Source organism: Eufriesea mexicana, unplaced genomic scaffold (assembly GCF_001483705.2).
Source record: "Eufriesea mexicana isolate 0111107269 unplaced genomic scaffold, ASM148370v2 scaffold36442, whole genome shotgun sequence".
Lineage (NCBI taxonomy): Eukaryota > Metazoa > Arthropoda > Insecta > Hymenoptera > Apidae > Eufriesea > Eufriesea mexicana.
In genome coordinates this window covers 77204-104784 of record NW_016942804.1, presented here as the reverse complement: position 1 = coordinate 104784, position 27581 = coordinate 77204, and the positions used below count along the sequence as shown (strand labels likewise).

General features: G+C 46.3%; 1 protein-coding gene across 1 annotated transcript; it reads right to left on the bottom strand.

Moving 5' to 3' along the window:
* Positions 1-4960: 4960 nt before the first annotated feature.
* Mid1 (calcium-permeable channel component Mid1) lies at positions 4961-27244 on the bottom strand. Its single transcript, XM_017909919.1, has 5 exons — positions 26739-27244; positions 24761-26540; positions 7368-7587; positions 6834-7046; positions 4961-6706 (listed from the first exon to the last, which is right to left on the bottom strand). The coding sequence occupies exons 1-5, from the start codon at positions 27221-27223 to the stop codon at positions 5517-5519; spliced, it is 3888 nt and encodes a 1295-aa protein (XP_017765408.1). The 5' UTR covers positions 27224-27244; the 3' UTR covers positions 4961-5516.
* Positions 27245-27581: the final 337 nt, after the last annotated feature.

Genomic DNA, 27581 nt, shown 5'->3' with positions numbered 1-27581 from the left:
GAAAGAGAATAAAACGGAAGGGAAGAGGGGAAAATTAATTTTCAGCAACAATCGTAAAAAATAGATGTTCAAAGGAACGGCCTAGCTGCAAGTACAGGCCTTTTAATTTGGTAACGGTATTATCGTGCTCCAAGCCATTCCTACCTTATTATTTTCCTTTGTACGTGAAAATAATATCCAAGACAAGTATTCGTGACGTTTCGAGACGTAGCGAGAAATTAATTTTCCCTTCAAAGAGGAGAAGAAATTCGATGGATTCGTTTAGGTTAGGACCTGGAGTACAGCTTTATCGAAACGTTTTCGGCGAATTACGTGTCTTTCGATGATTCATTAAACAGGTAAATGGGCAGTTCTTTTTCTACGAAAACGTTAGGCTTTAGCCGCATTAGCATCTCGATATTGCGAATGGGCGTGACAAACGTTATCGATTCGCGATTGAGAATTCTGAACGGGAGAGACAGAGGCGCACGAAGCGTGGATTATCGATTGCTTCTTTACGAATTCGAATAGCGAAAAAAAGAGGGAGGAGGTGAACAAAAGAGAAAGCATCACGAAGAGCTCCTCGAATTCGAGAGTAGAGTTTCGAATCGATTGGAACGTAAATGCGACCGCGACTCTAAAGACTATTGTCCGAAACGAGTACATCGAGAGAACGCAGCTTGTTTTGGTCATAACATGGTCGTACTTTGGTCAGTTTGCGAACACGCGTATACGTTCTTCAGGAAGGATTTCTCAGTTTTGTCGTTACCTCTACCTTTTGCCATCTGTAAGAAAAGAAGAAAATAAGGAAAAATACAAGGAGAAAGAGAAGAAAAGAAAAGAAGTATGATTTCCTTCGTTGAAGGTCGAAGAACGTTACTTATCATTTTCTGAGCGAACGAACGAAACGCGATCCACGGGAACGATAAATCTTGGAAAAGTCTCTTGATATCGATATCGATTGATTTATCGTTTCTCGAAGATGTAGAACATGTCGATAGAGAGAACAAATCGACCGGAAGTCAAGAGGCCTGATCGACAAGAAAAATGAGAACACTTCGAGCGACGAGAATAGACCTATGTAATAACTAAAGAAGTGAATCTCGCTAGAGTAGGAATTTACGAAATCTTCGGTCGATGAAGTCTCGATTCAACGCGAAAATCATTGTTTCAAATAACTCCCGAGACGACTGCTAGTTTTCGAGATAAGATCGTGCACGAAATAGAAACTGCTCAACCAACGATTTAACGTGTCAACGTAATACGCGTGTCCCCGTTTAAAAAGCATTTACCGCGTTGCTTACGCTTAGGCGTATGCGTAGGTGTGCGTATTTACAAATCGATAGAACATATTGCGCATAATTCGCGCGTAACTGTGATCAAACGAATCACACGTGTTTACGACTCTATGTTTCGTGGTTCGCTTGAGTCGTAGCCTATTTTTAGATCCTATGTACGTATGTATGTCTCTCCTCGAAAGATAATACGAATAGGTTAGATGGTCACTTGAGAACTAAGAATACGTCACTTTTTCGCTGGCTATCGGTTTGCGTTCCTTTCGGTTATTCCGATTTTTCTTCTCGACTCGTCATTCGTACGTACGGAGAGACGGGTGCGCGTACACGTATATACATGTATGTCTCCTAACCATCCAACACACATGAGTTTCTTTTTTCTTTTCACTCTCCTTTTATTTCGTCTCCTGCTTTTTCCCCCCAGACAGGACATCGAGTCGCTGTCCGATTGTATCGTCGTTTCGAAACGTTCCGATTTATTGCTCCGGTCACCGTTTAACGGATTAGTTTGCTGTTTAAGCGAAAAAATGTAAGTCGTGTAATTGCGTTTGCATATTGTGCGTTTTACTGTCCTACTATCACCGAAAATTAATTGTCTTAAAAACTACGCTGCATCTAGCAGATTTCTTCTTTACCGACTGCCGTTTCGTCGATGTTCCATTGTTACAGGTCATACGATTTTTCTCGTCTCACGTACTCTGCTATCATTCGTTTCCTAATTATCATTCTTTTTTTCTTCTCGATCAACGACGTCATTATACGTATGCGTTCTCTCTCGTTCACTCCTTTCCCTCTCTTCCTCGCACACTCTCTCCCACGTTGCTTTCGACGTACGCAGCAGCCATCATCTGTTTCGTTCAACCGCAAAAATTGCACGGAAAGCAGGTTGGGATAGCTAGACTCTCGTTCGTTATTTTCGATCCCCGACGCACGCATACACCGCACACATCACCACTATTACGTCTTTTTCTCTGTTACTAAATCGCACACATACACGAGCAGGTGTATATGTATGTTTATATGTGTGCGAATACATGGGCGTCACATGTGCGTTTGCACACCCACACAAACGCGCGCACGCACACGTACATACATATGTATACACGTAACTTTACATATATACATATACATGTAAATATATATATTTACATATAATCACTCAATCGCTCCTCTTAAATTCCTTTCATCTACATCCTTTTATCTTCTCCTCCCTTCCTACTGGCAATTTTTTTTTTTGTAATATCTATTTATATATGTATTTATAATATTTATATGCCTTTTTTCCATATAAGTTGACCATATTTTGCTTCACTCCAATTCGTAGTCGTTTTCTCCCTCTTGCGCTCTCATTCGTTTCTTCGTCTCTTCTCTCATTCGCTCTGTCTTTCGCACTTTGCCTCTCTTTGTTGCGCAGTCACACACAGGCTCTCTATCTCTGTTTGGCTATTTCTCTCGTTCATCTTATAAATATAAGTTAGTAACAATTATGTATTGGACAATGTTTAACAACGTAATGAATGCACACGCGGGGCACAGTGTCTGTCCTTCTATATCCGCGTGTACATTTCTTATTTCCGTGTACGCTGTACGTATATGCGTGTACTTCTATTACGCGTCTAACACATGCCCCCCTTGTGCACGACTTCTTTGCAATTACGACACAACGACGACGACGATTCTTTACCGTATTCTGTACTTTTTACCTCTTACTCCGCATAGTGGCCACCGTGGCTTCGCTTCGCCGCCGATCTACGAACCCGCGCTTTTCATTCTAATACGCATTCTTATTTTTCGCCGTTTGCTTCTTGATTTTCATACGAACGTGAAACAAGGAACGATCGTTTCGAGTACATTTTACGGACCGTCAAAGTACTTGCACCGAAACGAAAGTGCTCTCCTCGAAATCCTACCACTGTGTTCGCACGATACGTGTAAACGAGTATCGCGATTAGATGAGAGTATAGTAACAATGAGAAGAACGTTTCTACTTCTCTCTTTTTCCCTTCATATTTCAATCTACCGTTCAAAAGTCTAAAGGTAATGAAAAAAGTAACTATTTCTCGGATATTATCCATTCCCTTTTGAACGGTCGTACATATTTGATTTCGTCGATTTATTTCCTATACGCGTGTTATTTCGTAGTAATTACATTATGCAAACATTTCGCGACATCTGACGTTCCCACGAAATCGAAGCCACGTACACTGTGCGGAAAAGAATATGAAAAACAAAATTTCGTTTATACCGCTATTTTCGTAATATCTCTTTAGAATATTTCCCTATAAAAAATCCATCAGTTTTCTACGATTTTTTTGTTCTTTTCCTAATCAACGTTTCCTCGTATGCTCTCTAGCATTTCTTCCATTTTTCCTCATTTTCAACTTTTCATTCACTCTATCGTTATCTCTCTCCCTTCTCTCTCCATTTATACATACATATGCAAACACGCATATACTCTCACTCTCTCTCTCTCTCTCTCTCTCTCTCTCTCTCTCTCTCTCTCTCTCTCTCTCCTTTCCTTCCACTCTTCGGTTTATCGCTGTGTCTCTTTTCCTCAAACACACGTATAGACACTCGCGCCCTCACTCAGTTTTCTTTGTTTTAATTTATATCGTTACACGACTATGTTAATGCAATACTTAGTTATTGTAATGTCTAAACGAACACATATTTATACCTCGATAACGTCGTGTTTATTTATTCCGCTGTTATTTCTACCGTTGTATAATTCCTTTCCCGTATCAATTCGGTACTCGAGTTGCTTGAATCTCGCTTCACGATTCCGTTTTTCTATCACGACCGAAGTACTATCTATCTACGTCTTTTTTTGTTTTTTAATGTCTCGTTAATCGTTAATGGCTTATACGAAAATGTGTGAGTGCATCTTGTGTGTACCGTTTCTAAATCAGCTGCTCTCGTACTTTCTCTCGCATTCGGTAGCATTTTTTCGTTTCGTCGTATATTCACCTGTCCCATCCGCTCCTGTTATCGCATATTCTCGCCTCGCAATACTACCCCGCGTATTCTCGTCCCCTCCATTCGCTCATTCGCCTTCTTATTTTTCTTTTTTTCTCGAAATTATTTATTACTTCTGTGTACGTGTTGCATGTGTTGTGTGTATATGTTCGTGTTTGTTCATATGCATGCGACGCATCGAACGTGTAACAATAACTGTAATCGTAATCATTCTATCGTTAACGTTAACGTTATTTCATTGTTTTTTTATCATTACCTCATTATTTAATCGTTATCATTTATTTTATTATGCATCATCGTTATTATTCGTTAACTATTATTTATTCATTGTTCTTCGTCACCATCATTATCATTATCGTCATCATTTGCATATCATTGTGTTCATCACTGTCATTGTCCTCGTCCCCGTTGTCGTTATCTTCATCGTCATCGTCATCGTCATCGTCATCGTCATCGTCATCGTCATCGTCGTCGTCGTCGTCGTCATCGTCATCGTCATGTCATCGTCATCGTCATCGTCATCGTCATCGTCATCGTCATCGTCATCGTCGTCGTCGTCGTCATCGTCATCGTCGTCGTCATCGTTATCGTTATCGTTAACATCATCGTTACCGTTGTCATTGTCATCGTTATCGTTATCGTTATTGTTATTGTCAACGTCTTCGTGTATTCATCGTCATCATCGTCGTCGTTATCGTCGTCATTGTCGTCGTCGTCGTCATTGTTAGTATTTTTAATCAATTAATTATTATTGTATTATCGTTAGCATTATTATTAGCGACAGACATTACGATTTCTTCGTTTTGTTTCACGTCCTTTTTGTCTTCACGTTCAAACTTAAAACATCGACATGTTTCATTCTTCTTCGATGTTCAAATCTTGATTCTTCATTTCTATCAATTCCTCTGTATGTTCATTTTGAAAAATTTACGTCGCGTTGCACATCGACTTCCACTACTTTCTCATTCGTCATCACATACCGTTCGTATGTCTTTCTCCTCCGTACGTACATACGTCAAACGTTTCTCGTTTTCTTCTCCTTATTTTCGATCACCCTCCTACTCTTCTTCACCTTCCTAAGCCTTTTACGTGCTCTTCCTTATCTTCCTTGAACTCCAGTCTTTTTGCGATTTGTCTCGCGTTAAGACCGTTGATTTCGAGGATTGAAAATCGAGAAAGGTACGGCCAAAGTCCTTTCCGATAGAGCTCTGATTACCGATAGAAAAAAACCTGTGTTTCACGCTTTTGCGCTTTCCCCGAAATGCTCTATGGTGGGTCTTTCCTCGAGGATAGTTTGAAATACCGACGTCTAGACGGAGAAGATCGAACGTCCTCTTCAGAAACTTCCGAAGCTCTTCTGTTCCTTCTTTCCTTTTTTCTTCTTCTTCTTCTTCCTTTTCTTCTTCTTCTTCTTCGATCAGCTATTCTGCATCGATCGTGTTTAAGCGCACGAGGGCGATTCTTTTTTCCGACCGACATACCGACTCCGACGAATCCTCCTTGATTCGTTTCCCATGATCTCCACCATCGGTACAACCACCACCACCACCAGTTCCATTGTCTCCATGAGCACTTTACCGTGAACAAATCAACGAGGAATGAATCGCGATACGTTTTGTGCGAATGGAAAACGTATTCGTCTTTCACGAGAATGATGACAATGACGGTGGCGATGGTGATAGCACCGGCAGTGACGGTGGCGGTAGCGATGGTGTTAGCGTTGACAATGGCGATGGCGATGGCGATGGCGATGGCGATAGCGATGGCGGTGGCAATGGCGATGGTAATAGCGATAACGATGGCAATGGCGACGGTGGTAGCGGCAGAGGTGACAGGAGTCAAAGTAGCACCGAATGTTATAGGACAACGCGTACCAAGGAATTGACCGAAATGACTTTCTTCGTAACGTCGATATCGAAATTTCCATCTAATACAACCGCTCGATATCTTTCGCCATCTCCACCACCACCAATACCAACAGCAATACCACCAACTTTGGCAGCGACATTCGACCACCATCGACTTTTCGAGCAACCAGTTTACACCGTTACGTACGCTGACATTGCCAAAGCAACGATGCAGCCAAGCGACAAACTCTACCAGCTGACTCGTTTTCTTGCCCTTGGATACACCGACACTAGGTTCATTTTCATTACCACTACCAACACCGTCACTATCACCGAGCGGCACGATCGACCAAAGAAAGATCTTTGAGATCCAGAGGACGGGAATCGTTCGAACGTTGCCGAAAATGCTGGTCAAAATGGTAGCCACCAATCGAGCGGAAGAGGAAACGCTCGCGATCGAGCCGACACCACCGCCAGTTCCGCACACCAATGTTCCTTGCTGTCGCGCCATATTCGTCATCGAGGCAGCTGCAGAATCCGTGGACAAGTCGTATCTCTCTCCTTCTTCCAAACTGCTGCCTGTGGATCCCGATTCTTGATATCCTCCACCTGATCGAAACAAGCAACGCAAAATCTTAATCAGATTCGCGAAATTTTTGGCAAAACGTCTCAGATCGTTTGCTCTTACCAAACAGGGAATTCCCCCTTGGTGCCAAAGGAAAACAGAAGAACGTACCTGTGGAAGCTGGTTGAATGGGATTAATCTCGCAACGGGGTGCCGTCGGAGGATCGTGGTTCTTCCCGCGTCTTCGTGGTTCCCGATCGGTGCAATTCGCGCAGATACCCAATCCCGGTAACTCCTCGGAACACGCATGAAAGCAACACTCGTCTTCTTCGCTGCTATGTAATGCCCTTGCAGCTTGCTCTCCGGTCTCGGGGATATTTGGATCTGAAATCATTTCGATTTCCAACCACCTTCTCTCCTGCGTACATTTAAACTATCTCCCATTTCCCCCAATTCTCTTTATTCCACCCTATTCTGCATCCTTCCTGCGTCATTACTCACCCCGTCCTCTATCTATTTATCTTTATCGGAAAATCCAACAAGCCCGAACACAGTCTCTTTGCAAGACGAACCTTTCGACGATGAATCGAGAGGGTGCCAAAAATGTTATTACCCTTCTTCGTCTAACAGATATCGCGTACGTAAAAGAAGATAACGAGACAAGTAAGAGCGCATGGTACGAATTACGTATGAATGGTGAGTTACCTCTGCAAAGAAAAGTGGGTTCGCCGGCGTATTGCGTGGGATACGCGGGGGCACGATCGCCCGGAAGTAAGTAAGGGCAACGTTGCTCCACGGATTGGCAAAAGGACCGACAGGATCGAAGTCTGCTCCCGGCCCAGCTGTTAGAGCTATCCAAATCCTGCGGTCCCCCATGAGCAAAGTAAGGCACCAGGGAGCTGCACACCCATTTTCTATATGCTTCCTGTAATCACAAAGTATATCCTGAGTCCGAGACTTGCGCGTTGAACGCGCGGTACGATGAATTTGAAACGTTTCCATCGTGAAACCGCTACGTATTATATCGGGCTACGCTCTTCTCGGCTTTTTAGTCCGTTTTCGGACTTCTATTCGAGATGATCAGGTCAGAGCAGGCAATAAGACAGGTCACTGGCTGACCTACATATACTTTAAATATTACCCTTTCTGCGCATCCTCTAAGAGCGTGTTATAATTACACTCTGCTTGCAGGAAAACCCTTTTATTCGGCACGGTAACTTATCCCCGACTGCTCTCTATCCGTATTCATTATTTTCACTCTCGTCTCTTCAGCGCTTTATTAAGTATTTCGTGTACAGAACCGAAAGAAACGGAACTCAGACCTGATATCCCATGACACGGGCAAACGAAACGACCACGCGTTTTACCTCGTGCTCGATGTAACCTTGGCTCGAGCTTTTCCAAGTTAGTTGGCACGCGAGTATCGACGAGCCGGGTATCCGGATAAAACGAAGTAACCTCGATATAATCGTTACCTTTCGTCTAACCTCCAAACATTCGATGATTCGTTTGTCCCTGCGTCGAATACCCGTTTCAGACATCATACTCCGATCGAAGCAACGATGTAGCTTCTGCATCGTCCAAGGAACAATGCCGTCATAGATTTGACCATCTAAGTTTCGGTTAATCGACTTGCGTGCCAGCTTGCATAGCTACTGGGGATTTAGAAATGGCCTATTTCCACCCGTAAGCAGTTCATGGGTCTGAAAGCCCGCAGGGAGCTAGTGCGGCTGATCGAGCGGATCTTACGATTAATCTATGTCACGATAGACTTGCCTTTCCGAACATTCCGAGCCGGAAACGAACGCGTTAAATCATTATAGGGAATTATCGACGGTATCATTTTGTTGTCCGTCAGAATCGAATCGAATCAGTTATACCGATATCTGTATATCGGGTGTCACGATTCCAAAATAACCACACGAGTTTTCCTTCCTATCCGCGGTAGTATATTTCAGCCGATCCTTTGAAAAATGCCCGATATCGATCCAGATTATTCGATATACCGGCGATTTCGTATGCGATTTAAGAAAATCATATTTTTCGTACGAATCGAGTTGGATGAGATAAAGGAGTAGCTCTCGGAAGTCGCGATGCAGTGGTTTGTATCGCTGCCAACTTTATTCGAGAGTTGCGATTACTTTGAAAACGATATCAGGAACCAGCGTCCGCCTGTCGGTTTCCGACGCGTCGGTAACTTGGAGAAAAGCCGAGTTACGCGGATCGGAGAAATCGAAAAATGATTAGGCTTGTTATCCAGTTGCAGTTACGAATACTATCACGATCCTCGAAACACTGGAACTAGCGGTTGAATGACGGGACACGTGGATCGCGTGTTGGAACAATAGCCAGCGGAAACGAACGCATCTTGCTCTGTGGAAAACTCGAGGATCGTCGAAGTGACCGCGTTATCAACGATTGCGTATATCGCGGTCCTATTCGTCTGCTAACCCGATTGGGTGACATTGAAATTGCAGATTGTAATTAGGACATAGCATCGGATCGTGTGAAAAGTTGGCCGCGCGAAGCAACGAGATTGGTGTCGAAGGGGGACGAACAAAGCTCAAAGATAGGGCACGAACCGAGCCGTAAAAGTTTCGATTCGACGGATCCCGAGGACGATGGCGTGGTTCGTCGCACAGTTAACGAGGAAAGAAAGGGGATAGATTCTTCGGGAAGAACGCGAAAGGAGTAGCGGAGAATACTAGGATGATGGGTCGGTAGATAGGTAGATAGGTAGCTACACCTGAAGTACACTCCAAGTTGGTTGACCCAATTCTCTCCAGCCTCCACCGAGTATCTACGTTCGAGCTAGGCAGATGCGGCACCCTCCCCTTCAGGCTACCTCCTTCCTTTTTTGTCCCATTGCCATCCCCGACTCATCTTCCTCTCGCGTCACCCGCAACATCCCTGTCTCCAGCCTGCTGTGCCTTTCCCACTTCGCGCTTCGTCACTCGCCCGATCAGTCTCCCCTACACCTCGTCCTCCTCGATCACTCGCCCCACCATTCTTTTACTTTTAGATCGCTATAATGGAGCAGAGGTTTCGAACAATACGTCATTTTCCGATTTCTTTCCCTTAGTAATTCATATCCACCCTGTCGACGTGTTCGCGGTTACGTATGTACATACGCGTATATCGCGATGCACCCCAGCTTTTCTGTACTTCCACGTTTCCTGCCTAATCTCCCCTACTCTTCTCTCCCTGTTTCCTGTTTCTTTCCCTTTTTCCCTCTATTTCGTCTATAAATCGAGCAAGATTCTTAACCCGAATGTAGAAAGTAGCGGATGTTTCCGACGACGTACACGGTTACAGGGTTGGAAACGTGTTTTCCGTTTGTACGTTAGCACAGATTGAATCGGACTGGAAAAGAAAGAACGGGGGAAAGAAAGGAGGCGAAGAAAAGATACGGGTGAAAAGAAATCGGAAATCGGAAATCGGATATAGTCGGTCGAAACGGTTCGTTTTGTTCGCAACGAACTTGCGATGACGAGGTACATTTCATCCCAGTGATGGACCACGTATTTAATTTCTTTTCACACGGACTAATGTATATCGACTCCAAATTCCTTTCTTCTCGTTCTACTTTTCTCTCTTCGATATAGACGATAGACGCATGCAGCTAGGTACACGTGTATACATGTCCGTGTTCCCGTATTTTCTAACGGGCCTATGTATGCAGGTGTGTATATACAACGCATACAGCGACCCGTAATTCGGCCTGTCATTGTTCACTACGGATTCGTGACATTAATTTATCCCTCTTTCGGAATACGTCGGAGTAATCCTTTGTCTCGGTTAGGTCGTCGAGATCAAAGACGAAAGGCTTTTGAAATTAGTAATGCTCTTTGCGCGAACGATTCTTTTTCTTTCTTTTTTTCTTTTTTTCTTTTTTCTGCTCCCTCCCCACCACCCTTTTTCTTCTTTTTTTTCTTCGAAAAACGAGTGCGCTGCACTTGGACGAACTAACAAAGCGCGTAGCGGGCAATTTAACGATTTAACGGTCACGCTCGGTCATCGATTCAAAATATCCTACACGATGCATTTTACTGTGAATAGAACGTTGATCGCGACGACCATGACTCGAGGTAGAGAAGGATTCTTTTAGTTGACCTAGCGTGCGTGCCAATTTCTCGGTGGGAAATTTTCAAATGGTGCTCATGGAACCGGAAACCGTAGCCTCGGTTCCGGTGTTTCTCGTTTACGTCGTGCTTGGCTCATGAACGAGCTTTTCAGGCCACGAGTGCCATACTTGGCGAGTACGCCAGATTAATTACCTCCAACAGCGAGTGGAGGACAAGAAGAAGGGAACGGTGAATTTCGAGATTAAACGGAGAGGAACGGACAGTTTTGAAGCCATAAATGGTTGACGCGCACGATACGTAACGCGTAAAAGTCGATCTCTAACGTAATCTCCTGTTTAACTCGGATATCCACGTTTCCGATGAAAATCTTCGCGTATTCGCTAGCCGTCGAGACCCTCTCGAATCTCCCGTATCACTCGGTGGAATTAAACAAAGTATTTTATTCTCCAGAGAGCGAAACGACCGAGAGAAAAGATGCGAGAAGAATGAAAAAATATAAGAACACGAGTGTAAAGGGAGACAGTTTCAGAGAGATGGAACCGTTGTTCGTGCGTGATGCGTGCTGTATCGAGTAGCGAAGTGCCGATGAAGGAAGGAAGGAAAGCAAGGGACGAAAGAAGGAAAAGGGATGAAAAGAGAAAAGGAGAGAGAAAGAGTGAAAGAAAAGGAGCAGGGAGGAAGGGGTGGGGAAGGTTAGAGCAGCACGAATGGGGTGACGGTGACGGTGGTGGTTGGCGGTTGTAAAAGCAATGCCCTTAGTCGCGGTGACCTGGTTACCTGGCCCATATCTGTGCCACCGTTCTACCAATGCTACCCCAAATCCTACCCCTCCTCTAGCCAGCTTCCTACACCTTCTGCAACCTCGTCGCGGTGGGCTTCACCTCTTCTTGCTCTCGCTAATCTTGCTTTCGCGCGTTCATCTTCCTCGCGATCAATCGCGGCTTGTCCTTGTTCTGGTCATCCTTTGATCATACATAGGCGTGCTCCTATACTTTTACGACACGTCCAACGTCTTTCCTCCTTATAACTCACGATCGATTTTCATTCCGACTTACAACGATCGGAGCTTGACCGCGCTTAGATTTCCTCCCCTATAGATTTCATTAACGGATAGGTATACCCGCGCCGCGTTCAAACATCCAAGTTTCAATATCGTTAGTTACTCGGTCGCTGCGTACCGGATTTCAATTAGTTTCGCTCCAGAAAATGGAAACTCTGCCGAATTTTTCAGATACCTTTTTAAGCGGCGGACTTTTATCGATTGTTCGCGAGTAAGCGAATATTTATTAATTACGGCTCGTCTAATTAATTCGGTCGCGTTTAAGAACGATGACCGCGAAGGTTACGACACTTTGAGGAACTTTTGTTCGTTTATCTTCGATGAGCCAACTACCCTGATTCGGACAAGTCGGTATTCGACGAGTCGTGAGATGCGCATTTTCGGATTCGGATGATCCAGTCGTCGAGTTATCACAAATGCGGATCCCGAGGGCATTTTACCTTTTGAGTAAGCGCAATTTCACGAACAATCCTCCGACAAACGGAAAAACATGTAGTTACACCCTTATACACCACCAGGGTACTATTTCTTACCGAGACAATTGCTTGGAAGACAGCCGCTGGCAAGTGTCGCTTCTCTAGCCGCACAAAGGCTCTAATAACTCTGAACAAAGAGTGATAAAGTGTGCCTCGAGAACACGATGTTTCCTTCTTTTTCATATCGTTCGCGTCCCGTTAAGTTTTAATTAACGAACCATTTGTCGAGCTAAATCGCCGCGATTGTGTCAAAACGGTGGCGTTTACAGTTCGGATTACGCGAATCGCGCTGTACAGCGGATCCCTGGAAAAACAGGGGAAACGAAGGAAACGCGAGACATCGTCCTTATTACCTTTCCATTCCATTTCAATTTCATTCGAATCGATGCTCGGTTGTAAACATATGCATGATCGTCGCGAGCCAACTGGTCTATGTCGAACGATGCACATGTGCTGGCCGTAAACGCATCCGCTTATTAAACTTCTGTATTATGCTGTAAATGCGAGCCGTAATGAATTTCAACGCTCGACAAGAGACTCGACAATCTCCGATATCCGACTTAATGCGAATGAAAATTGAAAGCGTGCCGTTCGAAACAACTTTTGTGGCTTGCACCGAATGCACCGATTACCCTTTAACGATTATCAGCGGCCTAGGAATTTTCCACATCGTCGACAGGGATAAGAAGAGAGACAAAGGAATAAAATTTCAAAAAATCGCTCGATTTCTCCTTTCCTATTCGATTCCTGCCAGTCGAAATTACGCCCTCTCCATCGTCCGGAAGAATTTTGACAGATAGCCGGTATCCTCCTATCTCGAGGAATCGCAACGCGACGTTCGCTGCAGCGTCTCGTAAATACGATCCACGGGGAAAAGACCTGGTAATCGCCGAGAGTATCGTTCAGATCTCACTTGAAACTGCTAACAATCACGCAGCAATGATTCCGTTGGAAAAAGACAATAGGCATTTATATCGCCGCGAATCGGGAAAAATCTTTAAACGCGCAGGTGCAACGCATAGCGTAAAGTTCCACGGTCTCGGCAACTGGCTCGTAATTAATTGCATAAAGATAGTTACGTGTTCCGATGTTAGCGCAAAATATTCTACCTCCGAATTAGTTCACCGGGCTGCCAAAGAAGCAATTTTAACTTCTTGTCTAATCTGTTTAACGATTGCGCTGTTTTTCGCCCTGCTTTTCGCGTCCTTCGCGTAGCCTTCTCTTCTCTCGAAGAGGAAAAACGCGGCATAACCGATGGGATGAAACGCGTTTAAAGTTTTTCGTGGCTAAAGTCGGGGGAAAAGCATCGAGTTCGATATCGAAATCGATTCTGGGCTGGCGTTACTGCTTACGCTCCAGCTATTTACGTTAAAGAGACCGGAACGTGAAATGAGAATTAATAATCGAAAGAAGGATGAATACGTGGTGGCAACGTGATGCTGCCACGTGACTTATATCGACCTGCTGAGAGAGAATTTAAGGACATATGTGCATATGTACATAGATCGGAATAACGGGCGTGCATCGAACGTATAACGGAATATATCACACGATACGTTATCGACGTACGTACGTGTACCTTATAGGTATATGTACCACATGTGCGCGATTTAGCTACGCATCGTTACGGATCTTTTACTTACGTCGAAAGAGATTATCGCCATTTCCTGAATTTTACCTTAACTCGACGGTGTCTACACAGAGTAGAACAAGCAAATAGTTGCTCGTACATGCGTCCCTCTGCTTATCGCGGACACCAGCAACACTCCCAGTAAGGATGAGACTTGGAAACACGGTCGTCCTATTTTCTCGAAATCGCGTGTGTACCCGAATAGAGAGTTCGATTCGAAAGAACGGACTGGCACGCTCCCTTAGGTATTTCCAGATAGAAGTTTTGAAATATTTACGAACAACCGAGCATCTATATCGGTAGCATCGCCGGGGAGTAGAAGCAGAAATCGACAGATATTACCTAGCTAAATATACCCCTAGCACTCTCGGACGTTCTTCATTTCTTTCTGCCGTCTTATCTTGGCGAATCGAAAATATTCTCCAATTCGCCGCGTCTTTCTTCTTGCTAAAAACATGGAAACGCGCAGACAATGAGCAGACAGGAAATCAATTCGAGGCGAATACCGCGCGATCCGCTATCCACGTATCACGATCCACACAGGCTACACGGTGAAAATTAATTTTGTCCAACGATAGAACGTAGGATGCAGCGGAAAGAAAGAGAAATAAACGGGAAAAACGACAAGGAAAAAGCGAACGTTCCCGAGAAGATCTATGGCATAGCGTCGATGTTAAACCGAGGAAAATAACAGCCTCGGAGAAGGTTTCGTGGACGTGTACGTTGTTATCAATCAGGCCGGATACGATGGTAACCAACGTGCAGAATCGATGGAAAAGAACAACGATCTCTTCGATCTCGGTTTATCTTCTTCCATCGTCCACCGTATACGCGTTAATGTCACAGGACATTGGACAGGTTTCGCGTGGACGTTGCATCGATGTCGCGTCGATATTCTTTCATTCCATTAATCGAGAAAACACGCGAAAATCTTACGGCATCGCGATGCCCGCGAGTGCAGCGATTCTGCAAACACTAAAAGGTTATCTCGCAGGAAAAATAAGGAAAAATGAAGAAACGGTTTGCGAGAGGGACGAATTTCGCAGACGGTTTCCTAGCGGTCAACGGAGAAAAGTTTCTAATTTTTAGGTGGACACCAGGGAGCAGCAATGGCCATACGGTCTAGTATTCCCGAGACGCTGCTCGCGTCGTCGATCCTATATAACCTGGCACAGCTTTTTCTCGCCCTCTGCTACGTATCACGGAAAAACCGTGTTACCGCTAACCCTCGCTTTCCGACAGATTACTGCTACGCCTCTCCTTTCGTACGTCTTACTACTCGTGACGAAGAAAACGCGAAGAGAAAGAAAAAAAATTGAAAAGAGAAAGAAAAATCTGTCACGCCTTTGTGGCTTAACCGTGTCCAACACGATCGCACATTGTTTTCACCCCCGATGCGTGATTCAGGGCTTGGCCTGTTATTTCAGCCAGCGACACTGATAATAACGATAGCAGTGGGAAAAGGAAAGAAAAACGGTGTCTCGATGAAACAAGTTTTATCGGCAAAAGATGCCCGAAGTCGGACGAACACGGAAAATTTCTGTCTCCTTCCGTTTACTTTTCTCCGCTGAATAGGAGGCCGCGTTTCTTTCATCGACGCGTTTCCGTTCTTGACACGAACGAAAGCATTCGTTCCGCGAGAGAACGCTAATTTCCGTAACCACGCTCCGTTTCGTCCCGTATCGCGAAGATCGCGTGAAAGGTATCTTTGTTTCTATCGCGTCAGGTACGATAATTAATGTCTATCGAACGAAGGTAACTGCACGTGGTAAATAGGTAAAGAGACACCGAGACCAAACGACGCGATCGGCGCGCTATCTATAAACGATAAAGCTTGGATCACGTGCAAATATTCGCCCTTCGCTTACGACGCGTTTACGATGCAAAGCTCGATCCAACGTCGCAATAAGTCACGTCCGTCCTCGATCTTTCGTTCGTTCCGATAGAAATTAGATGGAAGAGTGAACGGGGAAAAAGGACAAAGTATGTTTAGGGGGCGCGAAGGAAAAAGAGGACAATTCGTATAACGTATTAAAACTTTTCCTCTTTTCTACTTTGCTTCGGCCGTATCGATCGACAAAGTCTTTTACCGCACGGTCACATGGGACGAAAACCGATATTGTTTACGAAGCCTACCCACGGATGTTACGTCCATTGAAATTTCAACGAAGATTCTTTATTCGCGTTCGCTCGGCGCATCTAACATTAAATAATTAGACGTACAACGAATATCCCGAACGGAGAAAAGGTGGATGGTACGAATCGCGAGAAACGGTGTCGCGAGAACGAAAAGGATCTTTTTACCTACATAACTGCTACTTCCTCTTTGTCGAAACAGTTCGTTCGTCCTGAACCAAAGGAATCTTAACCGAAAGATACTTCACCCTCTACGATATTGATCCGTATTCCATTCACTTCGAACTAGTTTTCCTCCAGTTCTCCACTCACCTTCTCTCCCCACTTTCTACTTCTGTTATCCGGTTCTACTTTCCTTCGTCTTTCGGCCCTTCGACTCCCGTATTCGCTCCTTCGCCCTCTTTCCAACCCTGTTTCTGCCCACTCTTTCAGCAAAATTTCACCGAACCCAACGAGAAGCCTTCTTTCTTCCAACTTTCCTGTCCTTCGCTTCGACTAAACTTTCCGGCCCGGAGGAAGAATTTTCCGGACGGAATGGAGAAAAAGAAGAGGAAGGAAATGAAAGAGAATAAGAAAGCAGATAGGGAGAGATTGTTCCTCGGCAGAGAAACGCATGGTATTCGATCGTGCAAATTTATCGAAAGGATGCTCCCGTTTCTATCGAGTTATCGATGTTCGATAACATTTACTTGACCGAAATAAATTTCTCCTCGAGTCTTTCCTATGAAAAGTCGTTCCAAGACCGAATCAGGTTAAATCCGTGGATGAAATATCGCCGTTAATACGTTTACGTCTTTGACAATTGTCCCGCGGACAACAAACACGTTTAGATTTCTATACGCATAATAAATAGTATACGATCACCGACAAAATACCTACGCCCCTGGGATTTAAATACGCCCGCGCAGTTAATTACCGTTTTAATTATAACCTGTTCGGAGACGATTCACTCGCGATCAATTTAGACCAATTGCGTGCTTTTACAGTCACTCCGCTTTTTCAGACATCCTTTGTTATCAAAGAATCCACGCGCTCTTAGCCGTAAATAAATCAGCGAATTCGGGTTAATCGGGAAATTCTCGTCTAGATGCACCGTTGAAATTTCCTCGCGAATCGTTAGATTTACATTAGGTGTAAAAAAGAAAAAAAAAAAAAGAAAAAATTGGAAAAATAACAGAAAAATGAAGAGAGCAGAAAGGGAGAAGGACGATTGTACCAAACGTTGCGGAAAGCAACGGGCGAATACCGAAATAAGTATGAAGAATTCATGGCATCTCAATACCTCGAACTATGTATTTTCCCGACAAGGTGTCGACGTTAAGCACAGAGGTGCACTCATGCTCAGACATGTGCACGCGGATATACATGCGTCTCGATGGGTGGTTATCGGCTACAACTCTGACGCTCGACGAGGTCTACGTTTAAAGCTGCTAAAGGCACAATTACGCGAAACATTTCAAATTTCTTGCACGACATCCGACGACTAAGCGGAGGAAGAAGAAAAAGGTGCAACCTCGCGCAAGAACAATCACGCGAACCAGCATTCGGAACGTTAAACGATAAATCAGGGAAAGCGAAAGTTTCTTAGAGATAAGAAAGTTCGGGGGAAGAATCTCGCGGTAACGTTGCCATTTCCTGAAACGCTCGGCCATAAGGCAAAGTATGCGCGGAATATCTTAAACGCATATCGAACGGCCACGAATTCTTATTCCCCGATCATCGTGCCCCGAGAACATGCACCCACCGCAAATGTACATAATCTATTTCCGTGGATATTTTACGAGGCAACCTGGAATATCGATTCGGTAACTTCTCGACGAGTACACACGTGCTCGCGCGATTACGACCCGTGTTACGGAGTATCTCGCCTACGCGATGTGCACCTCCGCGAGCTAGTAGTCGAACCGACGATTTTCTCCTCTCCACTCCTTAAACAATGAACGACAGGCGAGCGAAGGGAGGAAAATTTGAGAGGCAGACGTATACGAAGGAAAGAAATGAGAAGGAAGTTGCTTGAATAGGAATCGCATTCCAGGATAGCTCGCGATATCGAGGAGAGGTATATGGGTCAGACGGTTGGCTTATTTTCTGGCCATTTTCATTCCAATTTTCCATCCTTTTCCGAATTTTTTCCCCTTCTCCGAATACCGAGGATCCAACCGGAATATCGAAATCGGAGGACCGAATATCGAGAAAGAAACCCATCGAGCTTTGATTTTCTTGGACCATCCGATACGGGAAAAGGGATACCCGTGGTGCAGGAAGAACAAGCGTTCCAAGTATCCCGTAACGGTAACGACAAGGTGAAAAAATTGCAGTAGGTAGGCGAGAGGGTAAGGTTTGCGAGAATAAACCGAATTCCACCAGGTCTTACACAATTCCGTCGAGTACGTATATAGGTCAGGATGGTTGTTTTTCTCGAGAATTTCCTCCGTATGCGGTTCCTGCCTTCACTCCCTGCACTTGTTCCGATGTCATGGAATTATAAAAAGGGCAGTCTGCCTTCGGATTGATCTTGCCGTTTCTCGGAAGATCGTTTCCCAGGAAAATTTACCATGCAGACGTCGACCACGCTGTCCTTCTCGTAAGGGTGACGAAAGAAGAAGAAACGAGGGAAAGGTAAAACAGGGAGAAGGAACGGAAAACGGGAGACAAGATAAGAAGGCTGAGTCACGGTGAGGGTAAGAAATTTGAAGTGCATTGCGGTTGAGGGAATGTTTCGCTTAAGTTCCACAAAATCTTGACACGAAAAGGAGCTGTGCAGCACAGTTCTCGAGTACTCGTAACATTCGAGTGGAGAGTAGAATAATAGGTACTTGGAACCGGTACGAAATGGCAGCTAAGCTTGATTTTATACGCGAACGTTTCTTCTCCAACGTTTTCGATACAACGACGAAGGTTATTTCGGTCTTACGTACTCGGACTTGTACTCGTAATCGTACAGATGTGACAAGAAAATAACGGGTAAAACGAACGCCGGCATTGCGGTAGCGCCGTGTTTGCAACCGTTTCCAGCCGATCACGATGACGGGGAGCAACAATTAGGGCAACGATTAGGGCAACGATTAAGGCAACGATTAGAGCAACGATCAACCGTATTAGGTCACGGCCAAATTATCGCTTATTATCGGTTAGGAATAATCGTGGCCGATGGAACGGCAGGGTGCAGGCTAGTGGCATCCGCTGCAGACGGATCGAAAGGTTTCGCTGGAGATACTTTAGGCACGCGGAAGCACGCTGTTAAGGCCAGAATCCGGTACAGAGCAGTGAATCTGCAATCGTAACGGCTCTACGCTCGTGTCTATAACGTCCCTCTATTGGCGTTGAGTAGCTACCGAGCGAGGGCAATCTCGCTATTGATTGCACCTTGCATCCTCCCACCCCTTTTGCTCTCCTACCCGATCCCCTCTCTACGACCATCCTTCGTCCACCCCAACCTTCAGGGTAACCCCCGCCGATTCCCTTTTTCTCTACCTTCCTCTCTTTCTCTCCTCGCTTTTCCATTCGAATTTTCCACCAGCCAGAATTCAGACGATCGAAACGTTCCAAACGCGTCGATACTTCTCTGTACTCGTGCACACCTGCATACCACCCCCGGCCCCTTCGCGCCGCGCAACGTACAGCCAAGTATACAACGACCGACAAGATTATCAATTAGGATACGAGTGCGAGCTAGATACATGGCAATGCCGGCGTCTGTGAAACAGCACCGACTGCAAGAATGCTCGATAGAGTAAGGTTAAATAACGATCGGCCATAACCATCCACGCTAACCGCTTTGACGTCAATTTTGTTAATTAATTCAAGCAAGTTAAAAGGAGCGATTGAGATCTGGGATCGAATACGTCAGACGGCGGAGAGGCGAGTTTGAATAAAACGGGATCTCGATTTAAGATTGCTGGCCGACCTTTCGTCGCTCGAATAGCAACCTCGTTTGGTCTTCCGGTCGGTCGAAATAACGCAACTTATTTTTTCTAGGGATATCGAGGAACGCGTCGGCGGTCCGGCTTTACGTCAATTTCGTTAATTAATTCGCCTTCGTTAGAACGATCGATCGAGGCTCGGGACGACGCGTTAGTTACACTTCGCCACCGTGAAAACTCGATTTAATCGCTTAAAGATTTATCAGGGGCAGCCTATCTCGTCTCGTTCATTCGTTACCGCGTCGAAAAATTCGTGTCTTCGTTTCGAACCTCGTCCAAAACGCGCTCGTCGTCCTCTCCGAATGCGTCGATGCATCGGCGCGAGTTTATACGTATCCTGTGCACGTTGTAGACCTTTTGTCGAGACTATCGTGCGGTAAAACAACGCGATTACGCTAATTGCAGGTCGCGCAACTTTTACCGCGCGTTTACAATCGATACGTTCGTATGAAAGTTGAAACGGCGGAGCAACGAAGCTATTGTTTTCTCATGATGCATAGCGACTGCATTCGACACCCGATGTATCACGTAAAATCGTGTAAAAGACAAGCTATGGTCGGATCGTAGCTAGCGACCAAACTTCGCGTATCCCATTACAGAAAATAGGAAAATAGGAAACCTTGTTTTAAGCGAACTCTCCGGTATATTCGCAAAAGAACAGCTAATCGTTTCCTCTGAACCACGCGAATATAAATAACCGATACGAATAACGGAAACGAACGTAAAATCATCGACTTCGTAGCAGGAATTCTCGTTACTCGATGACGCGAGGATAAGTTCGAAGAAGCTCGTTCAATTAATCGACGTGCATACACGGTATATGCATAGACGATGCGCACAATTGACGAGAAATTCCGTATAAAGGAGGGATGATACAGTGCTCGCATCGGAAACGAGACACTCGATGGAAACACCTGGCTCATTGGGATAATAAGGTATATATGCCGGTAGAGTTACATTTATCCGCATAGTTTGTTGCCAATTACCCGAAGTGTCCACCTACGTCGGATTCTAGACGAGAACCGAGACACCGACGAGGCGTCGTTGAATAACATATGTGCATAACTTGCACAGGACACGAGACTTACACATACGTGCACATACGTACCTACACGGATATACACGCGTATGCGAAACGAACGAGGAAGAGGAGTGGCTGCACACTGCATCGGACAGCTCGCAATTGCGTATATTATGCATCGATAATAACCGTTCTCCAAAAATGTAACCAACCATAAACAACTTTCCGCGTCCCTCCTTTAAAACAATCTCCACCAAAAATATCCATCCCTTTCGTTATTTTGCGTTATTCGTATATCGTACTTTTATTAAACTATCGCTCCGAACCGCGTGTTTTACACGAGCGAAGAGGGAAAAATATTTCGGGGTGCATCGAACGAAACTTTCTTTTGGCAATCTCGATTCCACGTATCGTGCTCTCTCTCTCTCTCTCTCTCTCTCTCTCTCTCTCTCTCTCTCTCTCTCTCTCTCTCTCTTTCTCCACCATTCTCAGCATCGGGTTTTCCCTAAGGGACATTCGACTAAATTATTCGCTTTCTTCGCGTCTCTCTTCCACTTTCTCTTATCCTTTGCGAAACGCTTTCCGCTCCGTGCCGTCAATTTTTCCCGTAATTCGAACGAAATCCGCTTCGCAGAAGATCACCGCGGTTTCTCCGTCGCCGAAAATCGAAGACAAATCTCGTCGCATCGATTGATTCTTTCGCTGGAATCTGTAATTACGTGTAAGAGTTGTACAACGCGGTTGCAAACAACTCGTAAGCAAACTAGCTGCCATAAGCAACCAGTTTCACAGTGATGGCTGACTATACTTGACGTTTAATCATTAAACCAGTTGGTGAGAGCGTCAACGTGTTCATACGCGTGAAGTACACGTTTGTAGGGACACGTATGTATGCACATGTCTGCATACGAGCGGATAAGCGGGACTGGAGCAGGCGCACTTAGCGCACGCCCGACTTTCGCGCCTTTCGATCGAACGAAATGCAAAATGCGAGACACGGGGAAACACCCGCTGATAAATCTGTTTAACCATCCCCGTTACCTAGCCCCGCGACCAAACGAACAGCGTCGCTAACTTCCACCCCATCGTTTACTCCATCGCGTCAACGATCGACCGTCTCGAAAGTAACCGAGTTAAGCGTACGAGCAGGGATACGTGTACAAATATGTGCGTAACGTCTGTCGCGAGCTAAGAAACCCAAGAGAATCGAGAGCTCGACGAGTAACGTTCAGTTTCCTAGAGCTAATCGTTATCAAACATCCTATCCATCATTCGGACAGCGGTTTCGAGAAGGGACAACGAGCCATTAACAAGGTTACGCGAGGATTTCCCTCTATGTCTGTCTCCGGCAATCCGCGTGTGTACTTCTCGTAGCTATATACACAGCGGTACGGCAAGCATACGTGTACGCGCACCGAGGCCGAGGCCGACGCCGACGTCGACGCCGACGCCGACGCCAATGCCGTCGCCGACGTGGACATGGACATGGACATGGACATGGACGTGGACGTGGACGTAGAGGTGGACGTGGACACCGACGCCGACGCCGTCACCGGCGCCGGCGCCAACGCAGGCACTGGATTCGTAGGACAGAGAAGCAATGACCGGCTGCCAGCGACGGGCTGCAACTGTAACTGTGCCTGCAACTGCGCCGGTCATCCTCTCCGGTACACCTGCACCGACCTTTCAACCCTTTCTACCGCTGCATGCTACGCAGAGAAATTCTCAAGCATGAACTTCCATTCGATTGCATGCGGGATCGCTGTCGGAACCGAAAAAATTTCAACGATAAAACCGATAGCCACCGACCGACACGTGACTGATAACGGCTGCCACTGTGTTCAACGCACTGGAATATCTGCAAATTGGTTTCCTATACAATCAGCGAGAACATCGTACAAATTAGGTTAAACGTAATTACACGGACTCGTTCGATGCGAATAGAAAAAGAAAGAAATTGATAACGATAGAGGGAGAAACATGACCGGATAAGAAGCTAACGAGTTTCGTCCTACGATATCGCTGTGTTGCACGAGTAACCGAATTCCCGAAAGCCCAAAGATCAGAGAAAAATCCATGTTCCATCTTGAGATACGTATATTGCACCTGTTGGAAGAACGAACGATAGAAATAACCTGGATAGAACGCATTCGATAATTGGCTGTTCGAAAACGATCCAAAACGCGGGGACTACTCGATACGTTACTTCTTAACGTCGATTCTAATTAAATCGACGAATGACCGTTCTACGGTTAACGGAATCCCCGCTTCGATGTTTCGATTCGTTCGTCTAAAATTGGCAAATCCGTGCAGCTGCACGAGCTTAATGGCCGCGCAAGCATCCGCCAATTAATGCACTCTTGCATTAGAAAAGACGATTCGTGTACTGTAACCGATTCTCACCATCGTCAGCGTTCGTTCATCCACTCGCGTTCTTTTCGTTTGTAGGTCAACGATCCTTCAAGTTTCGTCGAACGGGTAGAGAATTAATTAATTAGTCCCTTTTTCGAAAATCAAACGCTTTATCCGGCGAAAAATCTAGCACGCGTTCTACATACGTTCATGTAGGCACGTGTACCGCGAAGGGGAAGTTTTCAGGACGTCCCGTTCACGCACCGGATACATCTCGCGATGACAGAGGAACCGCTCGGAAGAGTTGCACCACGCAAACATGGAAATCGAACTAACGAACGAAGAAACGAATCGACGCGTCGACTCATACATATGTATATAACAGATAAAACACGGGATCTGAATTCGGCATTAACCCTCGAGCCGCAAATGGGGCGAACGAATGGCTGTGCTAATCGTTTAAATCGATATTGCGCTCGAGTTGGCATCAACGTCGCTCGAGCGGCTCTTCTTCCGCAAATTTCTGTCCGCGCGATCGCTTCTAAAACCCTTAACGCTTCTAGCTCGACGGTGTTAACACCGGCCAACCTGAAGCGATCAACCACCGACGATTTTTTGTCATCGCTTTTTCGCAGCCTTCACGAATTTAATCCCTCCTCGGGTCTCGAGAGTCGGCTTGGACCTCGGTCAACCAGGGTTTATAGAAATATCGGCGTTAATCGGGGCTACGTAGACGATCGAGGAAGTAATCGGGCCAATTTCTTCGCGACAATTTCATTGGCCGAGATTCCATGAAGCCATGGAGCGTAACGAGATCGAACCAAGGACCAGAGGAAGGGAATCGATCGTACGTGCAAGGAATTTGCACGAGGTCTGCAAGTATCCCCGTTTGTTTCGAGACACAAAGAGTTTCTTGGCAAAGTATCTCGAATAAACGAAGAGATTCGATAAAAAGGAGTAGGACAGGAGTAGAGGGAAAAAGGCAAGCAGGGAGAAATTGAATCCGTTCCTAATTGCAGAGCTTTCCGTACGAAACGCTTATTAGCACTGATTGCGGAAGAGGTCGTTCGCCGAGGGTGCATCCTGCACGCGACGCCAACCTAAGTCGCAACGCTTGCCAACTACGGTGCGACGAGATCTCGAAACAAAAGAGTCGATTCCCGTTTCGACTGGTCTGCCAAACGACTCGTTTCCACTTTATCCCTTCTCCGACTTCTTCGGGACGATTTTCGCGAAAGCAATGGTTTCTCTCGAGCAACCGATTACACGCGTACTTGGGACATTACGTAATTATAAGGCCGTTAAGGTGATCGATCGAGCGACAAAGGTGGCGGATAAAAGAGACGAAAGGGAAGCGAAAGAAAGAAAGAAGCAAAGGGTTAAGTAAAAAAGAAAAGTGCGTGGTAGACGCTTACCTTGCAGTGGGTGCAGTTGAAGATGACCGAATATGGCTGTGCACAGTCGTATCGCGCGAGCACTTCCTCGAACTCACAATGCAATCTCGCGGCTAACGCATCGACGAGCAACAGCTTGTCCAGGGCATCGGCGCACTTCTGGCCACCGTTCAGCACATTCTCGAGCGGACCACCCTTGCCAGGTGCCAGGGCGTTGACCACCGCGTGCTCGCAGCAGTGCCGCAGACGCAACCCGCTCATGAACCAATATCGATTCTCCCTCGGGGTTAAAAAACTTCGCGTACTGGTCCGGCCAAAATCATCCCGACAGATGTCCTTCTTATGTGACTGTTCGAGATAAAAAAGGCACTGTTCCGGAGCTATCCGTACGCCCTCGGCTTTTTCTCCATCGGTTCTTCCCTTTTTCCCACTCGCGTCCTCGCCTCCGTCTGCCGCCGACAACTTTATCGAACTCGAACCGAACCGTTCCGATTCCGCCTTCTCTCCTCTTCCAGTCGACCAATAACAATTCCTCTCGGTAACCTCCACCTTCTTCATTACCTCGAAAAACTCGGCATCGTTTCCGTTCCCTTTCGAGCTCGTCGCCGGGCAAGCGACCGGGCAATTCTTCGGTACTTCCGGTGGACCGCAGCTACCCTGAAGATCGGCCGGTGCTGGTCCCGCCAGATCGCAGGCCGATAACCAAGGATTTATTTGGTTCACCTCCCAGCTGTATTCGTTGTAAGGATGTATCGATTCGGATTCGAGAACAGCTTCGCGATCTCGATACAACGTTTCTTCCACCTCTCGTTGATCGCGACCCTGTTCTTCTTCCTGTTGCTCCTCGTGCCGGCGACGATGATGCCCGTTAATCTCCCTGCTATACTCGGCATCCCGTACCAATTCTTCTCGCGCTTCCTTCTCTTCTTGCAATTGCTGATGATGCTGCTGCTGTTGTTGATATTGTTGGTGCTGCTGATGCTGCTGATGCTGTTGATGCTGCTGATGCTGCTGATGTTGGTGCACCACCGTCGACGATAACAACAAGGACGAAGTTTGCGTGGCATTGTGCCGCGGAAGGTTGTCAACGGGACCGAGGGATGGATTATGGGTAAAACCGGCGATAAACTGTCCGGAGGGATTCGTCGAACATACCAACGGCCAAGACAATAGATACAAGATGAACAGCAATCCGTACTTTCGGCCACACCAATTGGAAACCTTCGTTGGTCCGTTCGTCGAGATTTTCGTCTCGTTCTCGCTACGTCTGTTGGTGATCGGCTTCTGGAACCGGGCAGTGTAGTGGCTTTCGCGTTTCCAGCCGTTTCCATTCTCCACACGCACCTTTCCGCGCGTATCACTCCTCCAAGAATTCCGTTTACGACGACCACGAAATTTTCGAAAACGTTCTCCATTGCCACGAATACTGTCCACTTCGATCGCTTCGAGTTCGTCCTTCGAATCGTGAACCTCTCGACAAAACTTGGTCTCTTCTCGATATCGTTCCTCTCTGACACGAACGTTCCCGATCTCATGGGATAACACGACACGTGACTCACCGATATCGCAAAAGCTTTCGTTATCGTTCTCGTCATTATAGGCAGTGTAAGGAAATGCATCGACTGGAGGAACGTTCGTGGCATTTGCGATACGAATTCGAGAGAAATTGACAGATTCATCGAAAATGGCGTGTTTCTCGTCAACTTTCTTCCACCTCGTTCTCGGTTTCCTGCTTCCGGTATAACAAGACCGTGACCCCGATTCTTGGGATGTCGATAAAGTACGATCGTCGGCGCGACCGACATAATCGACATCGTCGCTGCTGCCATCCTCGTCGTCGTCATCGTCGTCATCAACGTCATCGTCGTCGTCGTCGTCGTCGTCGTCGTCGTCGTCGTCGTCGTCGTCGCCGCCGCCGTCGTCGCCGTCGTCGCCGTCGTCGTCGCCGTCGCCGTCGTCGTCGTCGTCGTCTTCATCGACGTCATCGTCGTCGTCGTCGTCATCATCGTCGTCGTCATCGTCGTCGCCGTGGTTTTCCTTTCTCTCCTCGCTTTCGACGTCAAACCAATCGTTCCCTCGCTGTACAACACGACAATCACCGTTTTTCTGCAAAATATTCGTGAGCGTTCGAATGCGCGGGCGCACTCCGCTACGATAAACTGATTCGTAAGAGACATGAAAGGCAGTGGCGTTTCTGGTTTCGGATTCGTCCTCGTGCTCGACCAAACAACGCTGAACCGACGAGGATAATCGACGGTAGACGTGGTTCGCGATAACTCCGGTGAGTTCTCGTTGCTGAGAAAAAATCTCGGAACCACGAACGAATGAGGCCGTGGATCGAAAACGAAAGAAAGAAATTCCCGGGATGATAGATCGGCGCAGAAGAAAGCGAAAAGGCAAGCCCGAGGACGAGTAACGGTCGCTTGCATAGTTCCAATCGTACGACGTAGATGGTCCCGTGAAACCGGGCGGATCGAGCCGCATGGACACAAGCTCGGGAACGCTAACGTCCCCTGTTTGTCCCGACGACGATCGTTCCCGTCGACGGCCCACGCCACAGAGACGCGACGCAGCCCAAACACTTCTGCTTCTTTCCCGTTGCCTTTCCGTCGATATCGGTGCCGATGATATTCCGAACTCGTAGAATTGAATTTGTCTCGATGATCCCTGAAGCAGTCGCGTGCGTAACCGTCGTCCAACTGCGGAAAGTCCCGCATCGCTGCCACCAAGGATGTAGGCTGTTCTTCCCTTCGCACTGCGTATACACCACGATTCTACTGCTACTTCTTCTACTCCTTCTCCTCTTTCTCCTCCTCCTCGTTGTTGTCGCTGTTGTTGTTGT

Excerpts from the sequence above, each read along its gene's own strand:
- Mid1 (XM_017909919.1), bottom strand. The coding sequence starts at position 27,223 with ATGCGGCTCGATCCGCCCGGTTTCACGGGACCATCTACGTCGTACGAT. Across the intron at positions 7,588-24,760 it reads TCAACTGCACCCACTGCAAG|GAAGCATATAGAAAATGGGT; the intron begins GTAAGCGTCTAC and ends TTGTGATTACAG. Across the intron at positions 7,047-7,367 it reads ACCCACTTTTCTTTGCAGAG|ATCCAAATATCCCCGAGACC; the intron begins GTAACTCACCAT and ends AAATGATTTCAG.